Source organism: Fusarium flagelliforme (assembly GCF_020744385.1).
Source record: "Fusarium flagelliforme strain FIESC 12 MPI-CAGE-AA-0113 chromosome Unknown B0J16scaffold_5, whole genome shotgun sequence".
NCBI classification, from domain to species: domain Eukaryota; kingdom Fungi; phylum Ascomycota; class Sordariomycetes; order Hypocreales; family Nectriaceae; genus Fusarium; species Fusarium flagelliforme.
In genome coordinates this window covers 1806944-1822727 of record NW_025763507.1, presented here as the reverse complement: position 1 = coordinate 1822727, position 15784 = coordinate 1806944, and the positions used below count along the sequence as shown (strand labels likewise).

The 15784-nt window shown below is 49.6% G+C and overlaps 7 protein-coding genes across 7 annotated transcripts; 4 read left to right on the top strand and 3 right to left on the bottom strand.

The window, feature by feature from the left end:
- Nucleotides 1–43: 43 nt before the first annotated feature.
- B0J16DRAFT_271441 (S-adenosyl-L-methionine-dependent methyltransferase) lies at nucleotides 44–1733 on the bottom strand (the record flags this gene model as incomplete). Its single annotated transcript, XM_046123579.1, has 4 exons — nucleotides 44–921; nucleotides 959–1163; nucleotides 1214–1483; nucleotides 1539–1733. 4 exons carry the CDS (start codon nucleotides 1731–1733, stop codon nucleotides 44–46), a joined length of 1548 nt encoding a protein of 515 aa, XP_045981303.1.
- Nucleotides 1734–1879: 146 nt separating this feature from the next.
- On the top strand, nucleotides 1880–3570 carry B0J16DRAFT_156002 (kinase-like domain-containing protein). The gene is made up of 2 exons (XM_046122124.1): nucleotides 1880–2599; nucleotides 2657–3570. The coding sequence occupies exons 1-2, from the start codon at nucleotides 2079–2081 to the stop codon at nucleotides 3504–3506; spliced, it is 1371 nt and encodes a 456-aa protein (XP_045981302.1). The 5' UTR covers nucleotides 1880–2078; the 3' UTR covers nucleotides 3507–3570.
- A 393-nt stretch (nucleotides 3571–3963) lies between these two features.
- On the bottom strand, nucleotides 3964–5042 carry B0J16DRAFT_156008 (uncharacterized protein). Its single transcript, XM_046122125.1, has 2 exons — nucleotides 4811–5042; nucleotides 3964–4755 (listed from the first exon to the last, which is right to left on the bottom strand). Exons 1-2 carry the CDS (start codon nucleotides 4938–4940, stop codon nucleotides 4094–4096), a joined length of 792 nt encoding a protein of 263 aa, XP_045981301.1. The 5' UTR covers nucleotides 4941–5042; the 3' UTR covers nucleotides 3964–4093.
- A 1130-nt stretch (nucleotides 5043–6172) lies between these two features.
- B0J16DRAFT_344765 (uncharacterized protein) lies at nucleotides 6173–7322 on the top strand. Its single transcript, XM_046128200.1, has 4 exons — nucleotides 6173–6446; nucleotides 6508–6573; nucleotides 6630–6816; nucleotides 6879–7322. Exons 1-4 carry the CDS (start codon nucleotides 6431–6433, stop codon nucleotides 6946–6948), a joined length of 339 nt encoding a protein of 112 aa, XP_045981300.1. The 5' UTR covers nucleotides 6173–6430; the 3' UTR covers nucleotides 6949–7322.
- B0J16DRAFT_401068 (uncharacterized protein) lies at nucleotides 6948–8831 on the top strand (the record flags this gene model as incomplete). The annotated part of the gene is made up of 8 exons (XM_046132559.1): nucleotides 6948–7321; nucleotides 7398–7407; nucleotides 7502–7589; nucleotides 7657–7709; nucleotides 7758–7887; nucleotides 7947–8230; nucleotides 8282–8535; nucleotides 8600–8831. The coding sequence occupies exons 1-8, from the start codon at nucleotides 7308–7310 to the stop codon at nucleotides 8829–8831; spliced, it is 1065 nt and encodes a 354-aa protein (XP_045981299.1). The 5' UTR covers nucleotides 6948–7307.
- A 457-nt stretch (nucleotides 8832–9288) lies between these two features.
- B0J16DRAFT_155955 (Dcp2, box A domain-containing protein) lies at nucleotides 9289–12267 on the bottom strand. The gene is made up of 3 exons (XM_046122122.1): nucleotides 12132–12267; nucleotides 11932–12038; nucleotides 9289–11872 (listed from the first exon to the last, which is right to left on the bottom strand). The coding sequence occupies exons 2-3, from the start codon at nucleotides 11960–11962 to the stop codon at nucleotides 9420–9422; spliced, it is 2484 nt and encodes an 827-aa protein (XP_045981298.1). The 5' UTR covers nucleotides 11963–12038; nucleotides 12132–12267; the 3' UTR covers nucleotides 9289–9419.
- Nucleotides 12268–13352: 1085 nt separating this feature from the next.
- B0J16DRAFT_155711 (uncharacterized protein) lies at nucleotides 13353–14786 on the top strand. Its single transcript, XM_046122120.1, has 3 exons — nucleotides 13353–13595; nucleotides 13653–13867; nucleotides 13930–14786. The coding sequence occupies exons 1-3, from the start codon at nucleotides 13521–13523 to the stop codon at nucleotides 14480–14482; spliced, it is 843 nt and encodes a 280-aa protein (XP_045981297.1). The 5' UTR covers nucleotides 13353–13520; the 3' UTR covers nucleotides 14483–14786.
- Nucleotides 14787–15784: the final 998 nt, after the last annotated feature.

The window sequence follows — 15784 nt, the reverse complement described above, 5'->3', positions numbered from 1 at the left end:
TGTAGGGTAAAGACTGAGGACCAGCCATCATGATATAGGATGCCTAACCCAAAACATCGCCTCCAAATCCAACTGGTCGTCTTCGACCATCATTTTCAGGCAATATGGCCAACGCCTTGTACAACTTCCCCATGCCATCTGGACCTTTATCAACAAGACGTTTCCAGGCCCCATCGATCTTGTCGACGGTATCCTTTTCCACACCAAGAGCCCTGGTCAGCTGTTCAGCGCGTTCACGAATACCCATCACCTCGAGGAAGTCGCCTTGGTTGACAGGACCGTGAACCTCAACGCCCTCACTCGCTGACATAGCCACCTCGGCAATGGCAGTGAAATCAACGTCAGCGCTCAGATCAACCAGGCCAGGGGCGGTGAAGGGGTTCACGCGCCTGTGGTGACGGATGCCTCGGAGGGAGTTGATGGGGACGGTGTCCGAGGTTCCGTAATCGAGGATGAGAGCGGCACCACTAGGCCTAGGCTTGGGGTGTTGATCTGAGCCTCCAATGCGAGTTGCAAAGTCTGTAGCGAAGATGGAAGCATCGGGACAAATTTCAATGTTCGAGTTGGGTATGTTCTTGAGCTTGCGGTACCGAGTGGAAGTCTCAGGGAGGAAGCGAGAGTGGCGGGTAGTGGTAGAAGAAAGAGTGAGCTGGAACTCTGGGGGAGGCTCATATTGCGCTGACTTTGGTGTCCCGAGCTGGGCATGAGTGACGCCTGGCGGCGTCGGCGACACCATCATCTCTCGCCATTCCATAGTGGGCTTGGTGTTTTCAGATTGTGGCTGGGGAGCTGAAGTAGGTGAAGAAGGTTTTGGTAGAGGGGGAGGAGCAGGAGCGGACTGGAAACTGTGGATGGGGAGAGCATCGAAGAACTCATGGGCGATTATAAAAGGCATCTTGTCAGATTCCATAATGATGTTAGCTTGACTACTGCAGAATCATGAGGTGCTATTGCTTACCATAAGGGATTGACTTGATAGTATCGGTCCAGACGATTTGCTTGCCATTGTACTTGTTGGGACTGTGAAGGCCAGACTTTGATTCTGATGACAAGGCATCAGGCCCGCAAAGGAGTTCTTTCTGAGCAGTTCGGAGCTCACGACTGGCTTCTACCATGTAGACAGCGTCAATGCTGTTAGCCATAGCAGGAAAACGTTGAATCGTCTGCGAGCGAGTTAGTGAGAGTGATTGACAGATTGAGAGCTGTTGCATACTCGAAGCATATCATCCATGAGAGTACCACGACCAGGCCCAACCTCGATGATCTGAACTCCCTGTTTTGGTCGACCCTGACTGATCCACTCAGCAATGAACCATATACCAACGAGTTCACCAAAGATCTGTGAGATCTCAGGTGAAGTAACAAAGTCCCCCTTTGTTCCGAACTGATCTCGGCCTTCGCCAATGGCTCCAGTATAGTAACCGCCGATATCACCAGTCAAGCACATGCGCATGTAGCTCGCTAATGGAACAGGTCCAGTTGTCTGACAAATGTTAACATACATGGTATCTTAATGCTCCAGGGGCTCGCTCACTCACTGAGATAGCAGCAAAGAGCTGTTTGGCCAACGGGGTCGACCACTTTCTCCCATTCTCTAAGTCCCCATCGACATCAGTCTCTTTCTGATGTCGGCGAATGTCAGATGAGAAGCTTTTGACAAGACAAGAGTTGACTAAGTTTGGCCGCCACGCACAGCGAGTATTGGCAAACTTAGCAACATGCCTTGTACTCATCGATCTGAACATCTTGCGTCTCCGATTACCTGGTTAAGTAATCAGAAGATAAGAATCTCAAAGGGCGGGCGAGGGTCCCTTTTAGTAGGTAGGTACCCAAGTAGTGGCACTCATAAGGAAACGCCCATGACGATGCTTTCCCCCAGACAAAGCTAGGTACCTAGGTGCCGATAAGATAAGGGATTGCTTAACATCAACCACTGTCCTCCCCACAGCTTGAATGTTCTCTTTGTACATAATCGGGTGTCCAAATAAGCTCTGCTTCTTTGTCCCGCACCTACGATTCTCTCGAAACCCGTCATATTCTTACCAAAAGAGAGCTCTGCATTCACTATAGCGCCTGCCATGTCTAGCAAATCGCGGTGGGCCGACACAGAAGAAGACGCCCGCCTCGACGCCAAGCTGAAAGAAGAAAAGAGACGGAAAAGGGCAGAAAAGGCACGGAAAATCGAGGAAGAGAAGAGAGTGCAGGCTGCAGCGAAGCAGAGTACACTCGAAGCCGACAATGACAGACCCTCGAAACGACGAAAAATCACACCCGAACCAGGCGCAGGACATGACGAGAACACACCCCCAGCCAAGCTCCTGCGATTCCCGGCCGGCACCTGGGGGAAGTGTAGAAGCGTCGAGAACTACGAGAAATTGAACGATATTGAGGAGGGAACCTATGGTTGGGTTGCGCGGGCAACGAATAAAGCTACGGGCAAGGTTGTCGCATTGAAGAGACTAAAGCTAGAACCTCAAGACCGGAACGGCCTGCCGGTTACAGGACTGCGTGAGATACAGATACTGAAGGATTGCCAGCACCGGAACATTGTTCCCATGGAAGAGGTTGTTGTGGGTGACGATGTATCGCGGCCAGACAAGTAAGCACCCAGCTACTAATCTCACCCAGTATCACTGATACTAATCAACCGTTACAGCTCTTTGTTCTTGGTTCTCGAATTCGTAGAACACGATCTGAAATCCGTCCTTGAAGATATGCCCGAGCCATTTCTCTCCTCCGAGGTCAAGCGCCTTCTCCTCCAGCTCACATCCGGCATCGCCTATCTCCACAACAACTGGATTCTTCACCGCGATCTCAAGACTTCCAACCTTCTCCTCAACAACCGCGGCCAGCTGAAGATCGCTGACTTCGGAATGGCGCGCTATGTTGGAGACCCTCCACCCAAGCTTACCCAGCTCGTCGTCACACTGTGGTACCGCGCCCCCGAACTACTCCTCGGGACCAAGACATATAACGCCGCTGTCGATATGTGGAGTGTGGGTTGCATATTTGGTGAACTGCTCACTCGTGAACCCCTTCTTCAAGGTAAAAACGAAGTTGATCAAGTCTCGCACATCTTTGAGCTTTGCGGCGTTCCTACAGAAGAGACATGGCCTGGTTTTCGACGTCTCCCCAACGCACGCTCATTACGTCTCCCCAAGACACAAGTTGCTACTGGCTCTGCCGTCAGGGCTCGCTTTCCCAGCCTTACCAGTGCAGGTGCAGGTTTGCTGGGCGACCTGCTGTCACTTGACCCTGAGCGCAGGCCGTCAGCACGTGAAATGTTACAGAATGAGTATTTTCGACAGGACCCCAAGCCGAAACCAGAGAGTATGTTCCCCACGTTCCCGAGTAAAGCGAACCAGGAGCGTCGTAGACGCGTAGAGCCTCATGCGCCTGTGCGTGGTGGACAGGCGGCTTCGCTGGGCGACGCTGACTTCAGTGGCATATTTCAAGGGCGGGATAAGGAAGAGAGGGGGGCAGGATTTCAATTGCGTATGATTTAAGATGTAAGCACGTAGCGGTCGCTTGAATAGGAGTGTTGGATTGCAAGTCGTAGGGGAAACTACCTGCGCATCCCATCCGTATACCCAATAGATTAGTAGGTGCCTAGTGCTCCAGGACGATTAAGATTCACTTCGCCCACAACGAATTGTCACAATATAGTAATGCATTTGTCAACAAAAAAGCTAGTGACTTATTATAAAACATAGGATACAGGTTCAATTTTGCCGGGGAAAAAAAAAGAAAGAAAAAGAAAAAGAGAAAAGGAACTTGCTGTTGTCGGTTACAAAGGACCGACGAGATTAAGATGTATATAATAGACGGAATCATCAAATGATCTCAACTCCTGTCGACTTGGACCACTGTATCATAAAGTATTCAAAACTAAGGCTTCTCCAAGATGACTTCACCAGAAGGACATCCATCTAGTAACGCCCTCACTGAACTGCAACATATCCGAACGACCAAGAACAATAGACAATAAACAATAAACAATTTTTCTCCATCTGATGCTTGCCTGACCATAAACACCTCCAAAAGTAACTCCGAAGAACAAGTGTAACAATAAGTGACACCCAGGAATTTGAAATTAGTTGTTACAGATATCACAGTTCCACTGAGGGTAGGGTGTGTAGGCGGCGGGGGTGTACATGCCAAACTGGAAGGTCTTCTGTACCGCCAGGTAGCCGGGAGAGGGCATATCGGTAATCGCAGAGTCGGAATCCTTGATGATAAGAGTGTACATGCCAACAGGGAGAGGGGCCTCGGGGTCGTTGGCTTCTTTGCTGGTATCCCAGACGTACGTGGGGTTCGTCTCGAAAGTCATGTTGGCCGTAAGAGTGTATGTTTCGCCAGCGGAAGACTGACTGACAAGTACGTCGATTGCAGTAGGTGTGCCTTCGAGAGAGGTGTAGTTCCAGCCGAAGGTGGCATAGTCGCCGATCTTGATAAGTGGTGTAGGCACGTACATAGTGTCGGGCAAGGTCATACTCAAACCGCCAGGTTGCACATCAGCAGAGAAAGTCGTGCGTTTGGGTGCAGAGGTGCCAGTCTTAGTGCCAGATTTCTTCTTCCCAGTCTCCTTTCCAGTCTCTGTAGAATCTTCCTCCGTGGCGGTGCCGGTTTCGGTTCCAGTTTCGACTTTGGCTGTGTTCAGGTTGGTTTGCTTGGGGCTTTTCTTGGTGCTCGTGGCCTCCTCCTCTTCAGTCTTGGAATCTTGACGAGGCTTCAGAACAGCGGTTTCCTGTGGCACTATTGCATAGTGTCAGTAAAAAGGGGCCCAAGGTTATGTGGAGAGCTGACATACAATCTTCCGGGACAACTCGTCGAACTACGACAGAATCAGCATTGGGAAACCAACTGGGCCATGCCGTGGCGAGAGGTGCGAGCGCGGAAAGGCAGACGGCTAGCTGAAAGATGTTGGAGGTAGGACGCATGTTGAATTCGTTGACGGTTCGATGTTTGTAAGATGTGACAAGGAAAGGGGTCGAGAGGAAATCAGAAAACGACGGTGGTGATTTCGGGCGATGATCGACCGACGGGGTCGTGTTTTCGTGTAGATGACGAGGATGTTTTATTGACTATGTTGGGTGTATAGATCTTTCTTTCGAATGATATAATAGATACTTGAGCTGTCAAGGATGCCAAGCGTGCCCAAGTCGATAGGAGCGAGCGAGCGAAGGGTGAGACGGGTAGGGCAGCGAATGTCAGGTGACAGAGTCAGTCAAAGCGAGAGACAACAAAACGATGGGAATGACGATGCGTTGCGAGTCTCAAAAATGGTGAAGTTAATCAATCTTCAAAGCGTTAACGAGAGGAAAGGCGAGAGGTGGACAAGAAATCAACACGACAGGAGCAAAACGAGAGAACAAGGGAAAGCGTTGGCGTTATGTTGGGTTGGCCCAGCAGACAGGGGAGCAGGGGGTTGGTCATTTCCTCCCATTGGCGAGTACGTACCCCTCCAGCTAATCATTTCCATTCCGTTAAAGCCAAAACATGAAGAGATCTTTTCACCAGGTGGGGCTGGGCTGGGCTGGGCTGTAGCCAACCGTTGGAGCTCCATGTTACCATCGCGGGGAGGGAGCTATTTCTGGACATGTGAGTGACAAATTAAGTCTGTCAATCTGGTATTAGAGTATCTGATGAAGTGCGGAAAATCCCAACACACTGTGTGTACTCTCGACATCCAACTGACAGCCTTAATTTGTCACCCAACTATGTTTAAAAACACCTCTCCCGCGATGGTATGGACCACATAGCGTGTACTTGTACAGCACAGCAGAGAGGCTTTCTCGGTGGTGTGCAATCCACTAAGAGGTACTCATCTACACAGCCCGCTTCGGGAACCCGAGTGTTTCTATTGTCAGATAGCCTGTCGCGTTGACAGAACTGGAAAACTTCCATCTCGATAATTCGGTTTCCTGTACTTGTTCCAGAATGGATTAAGAAACTCCTTGAGATCTACTGCACGGTACCTACTACCTGGTAGGTACCTATTCGTCCAGTAAGTACCCTGTACCTACTAGGTACTAAGGACTCGACTGGATGTTATCACCTGATCTCGTGTTCAACCATTTCCATGGACCTAAAAATAACAACAGCTCCTACTGTACGGAGTCCCCTAAGGTCTAAGCCCGCCCACTATTCTCGGCAATCATGCACTAGGGTGCCTAAATAAAGATGGAATTCCCGCTAGATCCATTGGATCCCATGGAAGGTTATCCCATGGAACTGTCGTTGTCACTGATGGAGAGCTTCTCGTATCGTCTGTGTGCTGATATCCCTTGTAGCATTGAAGTTATGTATCACAATCTAGGTACCTAAGTGTCTATGTAAAGGGGAAATCCGTTATTCGTACCTAGCTCTGTCTCTTTAACACTCGACCTACTAGCCCAGGTCAAAACATCCATGTCTCTGCCCGACGGAGATGTCTCGAATTTTATGTACGTATGGAGTAGTACAAGTGCATACGGACCCGTGGTATTGACTGACCTTATATATCAGACGTTTACGTTGCCGCTTTAGCCTCCAATATATACACAGTGCCTTTTCTACATCACTTGTCCATGGGTATGTTGTGCTACCTTTAATTTTAACAGTCGAAAGAAGTCTTACCATGCACCCAGTAGCCTACTGCGAACAATCGACTGCGTTGCGGATGAAACACTGTTCGTATAGCTGCTTGCCGCTGTTTGTTTATATTCTGACTTTGGCTGCGCTGATGCTGCCTATCAGACAGGCCAATAAGGCGGATGGAAATCAAATAGACCGTGTCGATGTCCTACCAAAGTCAGATAGTTTCAAGCTTGAAAGGTATATACTCCAACTTGAGTTCTCATGGTAAAGGTTCAATTCATCGGCTGATACACATTTAGTCACATCATTGACATTGAATCGCACAAGATGTGCAGCCGACCTTGCGAATTGACCGGCTTCATTATTTGATTTCGCATTATGTCTCTGACGCTTGTAGCCGAATGACGGGAAGGTTGCGTCTAGGCAGGTAATCCCTAGGTAGGAAGTCATCAACGAGGCTCGCAGTTGCCAGCAGCGGCACGTGAAGCTGCCTGTTGGTTCGCCCTAGAGGTACCTACCTTACCTGTGGAATAGCTCTCCTGCCCGGTTTACTTAGGTTGTCACAAAAGCGTGAAAGCTCTTTCCTCTAGACAATCGCTAATGCAATCGTTTGCGTCCCCCACGTCCTCTATCTCATTCCTCTGTTCCGCCCTTCCAACTTTCTCTTCCTCGATTGCGGGTGCTAGGTCAGGATAGAGATACCCTACTGAGGCTCCAGGACTGCCAGAATGAATCTTACGCAGTAAGGACCTACATCCCAAAATAGATCTACCAGTTATGTTGATAATTGGTTTGGTTCTAACTCGTCATACTCATAGGAATCAGACCGTATGCATTCTTCACCTACATGCGCCAAACTTGACGCAGGAGGCAAACAAGCAAACGGCACCTGTGAAGCCGAACATGCTGATATTTGTTTTAGGATCTCGAATCGCCGGTCAACAGATCCCAATGCGTTTATATCCCCCAAGAAGAGTACAGCAGCCTCCTCGCAGCCGCGCATCAGTATAGTATGTTGTGTTACGAGCAGGTGACTTTGGTCCTCAATAGAAACCTTCCTAACCTTTGTTCTGTCAGTGTATCTACGTCAGAATCTCATGCAGTACGGGTTTGACGATGCCACTTTGGACGTACGTTGCAGCCTCCTCTCACGCACAGTATCTCTGATTTGGGTACAGGCACTATGTGAACCAACACCGAGTCAAGATGTTCAGTCTCACGCGAACGAGCGTGGCAGTAATTCTACTCAAGCACTTATCTATCAGGACCAACCAAATACCGCTTTCGGGGGTCCTGAAGAAAAGCTAGGTTTAAGGGGAATAAGGATTTCCATCGCGATGCTTTGTCTTGGTCTTCTAACCATGAAGGTAAAGTGTTAGACGAACAGCGCCATCATTCTATGCGACAGGATAGTCGGTCTGAAACCGGCCGTTGGGTAGAGAGTTCCGCTCAGAGGTCAGTCCAGCTTCTGAACTTGATTCCTGGCGTTACCTATGGCGACATTGCTGCAATTGTTCGTGGCGGACCTCTTCTGGAGATCTTTCTCCGGGCCAGAGACAACACTGCCACAGTCTCATTCGTACGGGAAAGCGATGCAGTCGCTTTCTTCGACCATACTCAGACCCATGGCTTGTACTTCAAGGACCGCAAAGTAGGTTGACAAAGTAGATTAGTCGGCTTCTATTCTGACAAATATTTATAGATACATACCAAATGGTCCAGCTACCAGTACGTTGTAAAAGGCCAAGTCGCCTATCACGTCGTCAGAGGAGCCTCTCGAAATTTTGTCATCCGCAAGCGAGATCCCAACACTACTGCTCGGAGCCTTCGCGATGACCTCGACCATATCCACAACCTTCATGTCATAGGTATCGAATTCGACAGGGATAGCTGTTTTGTCAGCACCAGCTCGATCAATGCCGCTATTTTTGCTCGAAATTGTCTTCTCAGCCGTTCGTAAGTTGGGTTGCTCAAGCTCGGATTATTATTATTCAATTTATATTAACCTATGACTTGACAGTGAGTACAAGAACTCTCGCATCGAATGGGTCGCAGATGAGTGCGCTCAGTCTCTGGAGAGCTTGCCATTTGGTGCCAGGCCTCCCCCTTCGGCCTCTTATGTAAAGGAACAGAACCACTCCGCACCTGCTCTGCCATCGCGCAAAAACCTCATGGGCAATCGGTTCCAACTCCTCGATCTAAGCGATACTGACGGAAGTAATGGCGATGATTCTTCGGATGGTTGTATCTGAGTGACACACATAGCTTTAATCGCACTCTATCTGATTCCTATACCAAGACTGCCACAAACAAACGCCTGGGAGCGAAAGGGACGAGAAGAACAATGTCAGCCGTAGATATCAGAACACCGGGTATGACCAATGACACTGCAGTTGTTTGATGATAGAGTGTTGCTATCAACTGTGCAACTCGCGAGCATCAAGCCAATCTCCCGCAGTACTTGATTCTTGAATGTTTTCTGTCCACTTATCCCTATCCTCATTCGCCGAGCTCGGTCTGGCCACCTTAACAGCAGTTCCTTTATGCCAGGTGGGCAAGCAGCACAACAAGAAAACATCTAATTGAGACCAGAATTGTGCTTGGGTTAATGGTGCTTCTTGCCCAGCACAGGGCTATGCAGGTATGTTGAAAGGCAGGACGCTGTCATGTAAAAATCTCAAACTACGACGAATGCCAAATTGCCCTAATTGTTGCTAAGCAATTAAGTACCTAGCTAACTAACTGACTAAACCATAGTGTCCCAGACAAGGCTCCGTTGCGATGCTCCTCAGATCCTAATGATATCAAATCGTACAAATAAATCATATTTCCAAAACCGTTCAATGATTGGCGTTTTTAGTGACGGACTGCAAATAATCCAGCAAAAAGGTGCGTTCAGCAGGTGAGATAGGCGTTTGGCTACCGCGGCGAGACGGTGGACCAGCAGGATCCTCCACGCCAGAAGCCAAAGAAGCAAGACGCGACCTGGGCGTTCCAGCAATGGCCTCCTTGCCCTTAGCTGCCTCTAGGCTAGCAGGAGATGGCTGTTTTCCAAAAAGTGAAAGTAACTCTCGCTTTTGGGCAGGGCCAGATTCGCGTCGTCGATTCTGGGCAGGAAATGCTTGAGCAATGCTGGGGCTGACACCACCACCTGCAAGCTGTAGGTGGGCAGACAATCCACTTGGGGAAGTAAAAGAAGCTTGAGGAGACGCCGATGCGCCGCCGACGCCAAGGAACTGATCTGCTTGTCCTCGTTGGAGAATTCGAATGGGTTGAGTAGACTGCGAGGCGGCTGGTCCATGTGCCTGAGCGCCATACTGTGCAAAATCCATCCTTCCTTGAGAGCTGGGCGTACCAGTTTGATCAGGTCGTGAGTGTAAGGATAGACTCTCCAAAGACACGGGGAGGTTAGTGTCTGCATTGACCTGCGAAGAGATTGGAGTCCTCGCACTGTCTCCCCCAACAGATCGCAGGAGTTCGCTCATCATACTGCCCGGAGCAGCTTGTGCAGTAATTTGAGGCGATCGAGAAGGATGCTGGTTTTGGTCATCCTTACGGAACATACCCAATAAAGCCGAGCGGTGGTTGTCTACGGGAGGTCCGACCTTTGAACCTGGTAGCTCTTTGGGACTTGGTCCAGTGCGTTCTTGACTTCCAACAACTGCTCCTGTCTGTGGGGCGCTCTGAAGAGGCACTTGTTGCTGTGCTTGATTTCCGCCAATATTGTTGTATGTAGAACCTTGGTTCTGTGCTGGGAAGGCAGGAGGGAATGGCGTGTGCTGAGATTGTAACCCTCCATTGCCGCCCTTGAACGCATTTAGGAGAGCCATCGACTGGCCATTGAGCTGCTGTTGCCTTGGCTGGTCGTTTGGATTTAGAGCCTGTGGGGGCATCTGACTGGCCTGTCCATATTGTGTTTGCTGTTGGTTGATGAATTGGCCAGGCACAGAATTGTAGTTGGTTTGGTTGACGTCCTGGAACACGCTCCTGTTGAAGACAGCTCTTTCTACCTGAGGGGGGAGGGGCTGGGGATGAACCAACGGGGCCTGATTACTTTTGTACTGGCCTTCTTGCATGGAGTATTGATCGTTGTACTGAGGATGATTGCAGGCCGGTTGTCCAGGAGCAACGTTCCACTGAGTAGATTGGTTCGGCGGATAGGGAAATGATGGCGGTTGCTGAGTACTGACAGACAACTGGGGATAATTGTGGTGGTGTGGTGTATGAGGCTGCGGTGCGGTCTGGGCTGTTAGATCCAGAGGAGTATGCGGATATTGAACGCCAGGCTGAGGCAGACCACCCGAGGGACCATCCTTTGCTTGGAGAATAGAAAGCAAGGCACTGCCCTTATCTTGTTGGACAGGGGCAGGAGCGCCTTGCAAACCTTGGGTCGGAGGCTGGACCTTCAACAATCGCTGCAGTTCCTGTGTCGCGCCAGCAAGCGTCTCTATTGCTGGCCCCTGGTCCGCAGTTTCGGCTCCGGTGTCCGTTTTCCATGCTTCGTCCTCATACGGCGCTTCAGTAATAGGCCCATAAGCGTGGGGGCCAGTCGCTGCTCTTCGTGCTTCCATCTTCTTCTGCGACGTAACCCATTTCTTCAAGGGAACCAAAAAAGGGGCAACCATATAAAACTTGTTGGCGTTAGGAGTAGCAATCGCATCGTTTGACTGGCCGTTTTTGCGACGGAAAGCTGGCAATTCTGATAGTTTGTACCATTGGATTTTGCTGATTTCCTTACGGGTTTTTGGTTCGAACACTGTGTCCATTGGAACATCACGAAACACGTAAAGCCTCATATGCTGTTCGCGCATCGAAATCTCAATGTACTTGGGTTTGTGTTCGGTCGGTACTAAGCCGGCAGCTCGAAGATCCAGACCGGTCTCTTCATAGACTTCCCGAATAGCGCAATCCAGATCGTCTTCGTCCTTGTTGATCTTTCCTCGCGGGAAACTCCAGTTGGCGCCTTTCTTCCACCCCTTGACCAGGACTGTCGAGTCCATGGCCTCGTTCAACATAATAGCGCCTCGCACTGGGACGCGAGTTTTGTACTCTAGAAATTCCTCAAACGCTTTGGTATGGTTCTCGACGGAAAAGTTGGCCAATAAAGGGCAATGCTGGAAAATTCGAAGACAAAAAGTACGCAGCGTCATGGACGGTAGAGTCGGATCTAGAGGACGAATGAAATCCTCGTAGAACCACTGAGCTTCCTCGACCTGGAAGCATATTCGAGCAACGGAGGAGAGATCCTCCTGGGGAAGGTTGATAATGAAGCGGACGCAGAGATCGTCCAGCCCTATGTCGGTTGTGTTAGTCCTTGCTCGCGATTGCGCAGCCCATTGACACAGCACATACAATCCTCTAACTGCATTTGTGTTCCAGACATGATTGCAGAATCCTTTGGCTCATGCTATTGTGAAAATGCGACGATTTCGGTTGTTGTATCTTTTCTTTTTCTTTCTCTTTCTTCTTCTTTAGTTTTGTGTCTCTTTGTTTATTGCCTCCTAAGACTTTGCAAGACGATAATGCGAACGAAGCTGCGAGGGCAAGCTGACCATGGTTGAGGTGCGACAACCAAGATGACGCAAAGAGACGACTGCGACAGGCGAAAAAACGCGAGCGGTCACTTGATCTGAGTCAAAAGAAAGCTTCGCTTCGCAGTGAATGAGTGAGCTACAACGTCTCTTTTTGACACGCGGGGTCGAAGCGGCGGTGCAATGTTCGAATGTGGTCGATTTTGAATGTGATTTGTTGGTGTTGTTTTTGTCGAGTTTGACAGCATCGCAATCAGACAAGACAGACCCATATCTACCTACCACCCACCCAAGGTACCCGACCTGATTCGCGCCTCAGGTACCTGTACTGGTTGGTACCTTAGGTACCCTTCTAGCTCAGCTCCCCAGCTACTTCAAGAGCCCCAATGACTCGGTCGGACCCAATTCCGAACACCTGCTGTAGGTACAAGCAGTGAGTGGGCTGGTCTCAGCCACATGAGGTCGGGACAGCTCGCCACGAATGAACTCATTTATTGTGGCGGTGCATATATAGGCATGCATGATCATGAGCTAGGTACTGTACGGATATCGTTCGGAGCTTGGACGAGTCAGTACATACTACCTAGAGGTAGTACTCGATAAACCCTTATTCTGCGACAGGCTCCCTCCCATGTTAGTAACGTATGTCTCAAGTTTGTTTGGATTGCTATCATAATACATTGGCTACTATGTAACAGGAAAATCGAAATAAAATATTGAAACCTGGGTAAATTAGCATAGAGTGTCTAAATTATTCTTCGCCTTCGGCTCTCGGAGGCCAATTTTTCTGATACCCTGATGATTAGGTAGGTTAGTACCTGTCTGCCAGCTCATGGTAGGGATCGGCATTGCTGTGTACAGCAGCGGTCCAACAGGTTTTGTTGAGCTCCATGTGTGGCTCGTGAATTAATGCTTCCAGCCCGGTCGCCAGAATTACATCATCGTTTAATGACCAAACGGGCACGCCTCACCCACCTGACGTTAGTCTACTTGTTACTTGCCTGCCAGTTAGCACCTCCCTACGTATCATATGTACCATATAACGGATGGCTGGTCATCATAATATCCATTTGAAAAAAACAGGTAATTGGCCTGACGCACAATAGGTAGGTCTACCTCCATGCCTACCTAGGTACCTACCTAAGTACTAATCTTCCCACTTGGTAACTCAAAGCGCAAAAGCTGGTCCGCCCGTCATATAAAGAAAGGCGTCTTCTCAGTCTTGGCCTGCCTACTTTTGTCTCGGAATTTTGAACAGTGACATTCTTGACAGTGGTATTTCCCATTATCAACCCTTGCCGCTGCCAAGCTCGACCACGGCGATATTAAAAAGGACAATACCATAACCTTCCCTTGAGCCGCTTAGCGACTGCTGTCATCGATACAAGCGGTCCTCATAGCGGTTTAGAAATGACTTCAATTATCACAAAGCTTGTCACCAAGAAGATCTTGGGGGAGACTGTCGCGAACAAGTTCGGCACTGAGGTACGAAGCATCAAATTGCTGCATCACTCGAACCATTGTGGCTCACCCTAACCGTAGGATCCTTACTTTGAACATATTCCAGCGACTCGCCTGGATGGAACACCCAATGGCAAAGTGAAGAAGCGCAAGAAGGCCCTCCCTCCAGGCATTACCGATCATGATGCCAAGATCTTGAATAAGGTCAAACGCCGAGCTTATCGACTAGATTTATGTCTCTTCAGTTGCTTCGGCATTCGTTTCGGCTGGGGCAGCGTTATAGGATTGGTTCCTGCGTAAGTTAAATTCCATTGTTCGGGTCGAAATTATATGATCCATACTGACATATCACCCTTAGTATCGGCGACGTTCTAGACATGTTGCTTGCGCTTCTGGTAATGAGGACCTGTATGAAGGTTGATGGCGGGTTACCTACCTCGGTCAAGGGTAAAATGATGTTCAATGTCTTGGTCGATTTCGTTGTTGGACTTGTCCCTTTTGCTGGCGACTTAGTTGATGCAGCATACAAGTGCAACACTCGCAATGCTGCGTTGCTCGAGTCTCACCTACGAGAAGAAGGGCGCAAGAACCTCAAGAAGAGCGGTTTGCCGGTACCGGCCGTTGATCCTAGCAATCCTGATGAATTTGATCGACTTCAAGCGCAAGATCCGCCCGAGTACGTTTCAAACCCACCATCTCGAAATCCATCTATGTCAGAGCGTCGTCAACATAGCCGCAGCCGCAGCCGAGATCGCCGTCGCGAAGACCGCCCTGCTGAGCCGGCACCGGTACGGGTTCGCGAGAGTCGCGGATTCTTCGGTCGCAGCAGGGCCCGACCGAATGACATGGAGACAGGAGAAGCTGAGCGTGGGTCTCGACGCCAAAGATCGCCGCACAGGGAGCGACGCTGAACCCAGCAGCTCGGATTTACGGTACATGGGAAGGGAGAGTAGAGTAGATGAGAGGAGAGGAGAGAAGAGGAGAGGAGAGGAGAGGAGAGGAGAGGAGAGGAGAGGAGAGGAGAGGAGAGGAGAGGAGAGGATGAGGGCCAGCTAGGGGAAATGGCAAACGTTTCTGAGTCAGGACTGTTTATTACAAGGCGAAGCCTTAGTAGTGCTTTGACGTTTGCGGGATCGGAACATGGGGTCTCGTTTTTAATCATGATGTTATATGAATTCTATATCCATGAAGAGGATGATATTTGATCGTCTCCATGACCTTGCCTGATTGATTGATTAGACGAAGTGGGCACGCACGGAAGTACGTGGGGCTAATGAATCCTCGAATCAAACCAGAGAAATGGATCAGATAAGTCTACTTGGCATTTTTATTGACCGAGCAACACACAGCAGGGGATTGAAAGAAGGAACAAAGCTTCTGATGCATGCTCCGATCTAGGGATCTGACATGTTTCGCTTTCAACGAGGTTCATCCTACGACTCATTCGTTCTAGCTGAAACTAATGCCTGATTTACAGTGGTCATAACTTCAATAGTCAGACATGCAAAAGGGGTAGTGTAGGTGACGTTAGATCCAGAACCCAAAAGAGGCCAGGCCGCGGTGTGTATCCCTAGGAACGCGTGAATGAGGAAGAGATCGCCAGAGGATGAGCAGCAGTCAATGACTGTCGTTGAGAGACCATTGAATGCACAAAACAGCTGTATCTAGTATCATACTCAAGCATCATGACACCCTCCCATCGGATGAGCTCAGTTGGGTCCTCGTCTCGCACCACCATGATCCATACCTTGCCGCAACTATCCGTAATCTCGCATGTATTGGCCTAACAACACAAGAGGAAGCGTGAATGCGGATGGAGATACGGATATCCGTACATTCTACAGTTTTTCTATCCGTGGAGCCCTCACATTTAGATGACGTTAACCCTGACAAAGCCTGAATCATCACTCCCTGCCATGGAGTAGGTACCCTAGGGATGGTGGAGTAATAGAGCAAAAACGTAAAGTATAGTAATTGAGCCATGCCAAAGACGAACGTGAGCCCGCTCAAAACGCGTCTCTACGCGTCTCACTTGCTTAAATGATCCTGGTGGCTGGAAATTCTCATGGTACCAGCTCCAGCGCTAGCGTCTTGGATGCGCCGAAATGTCCCTGGTTCACCCAGTGACGCGCAGTGACTCCCCAACTCTGTAAAGTGGCCCACTATTGGGGTATCCACCGCGTATTGCCCAGCGCGACGCGCTCGACTCCACG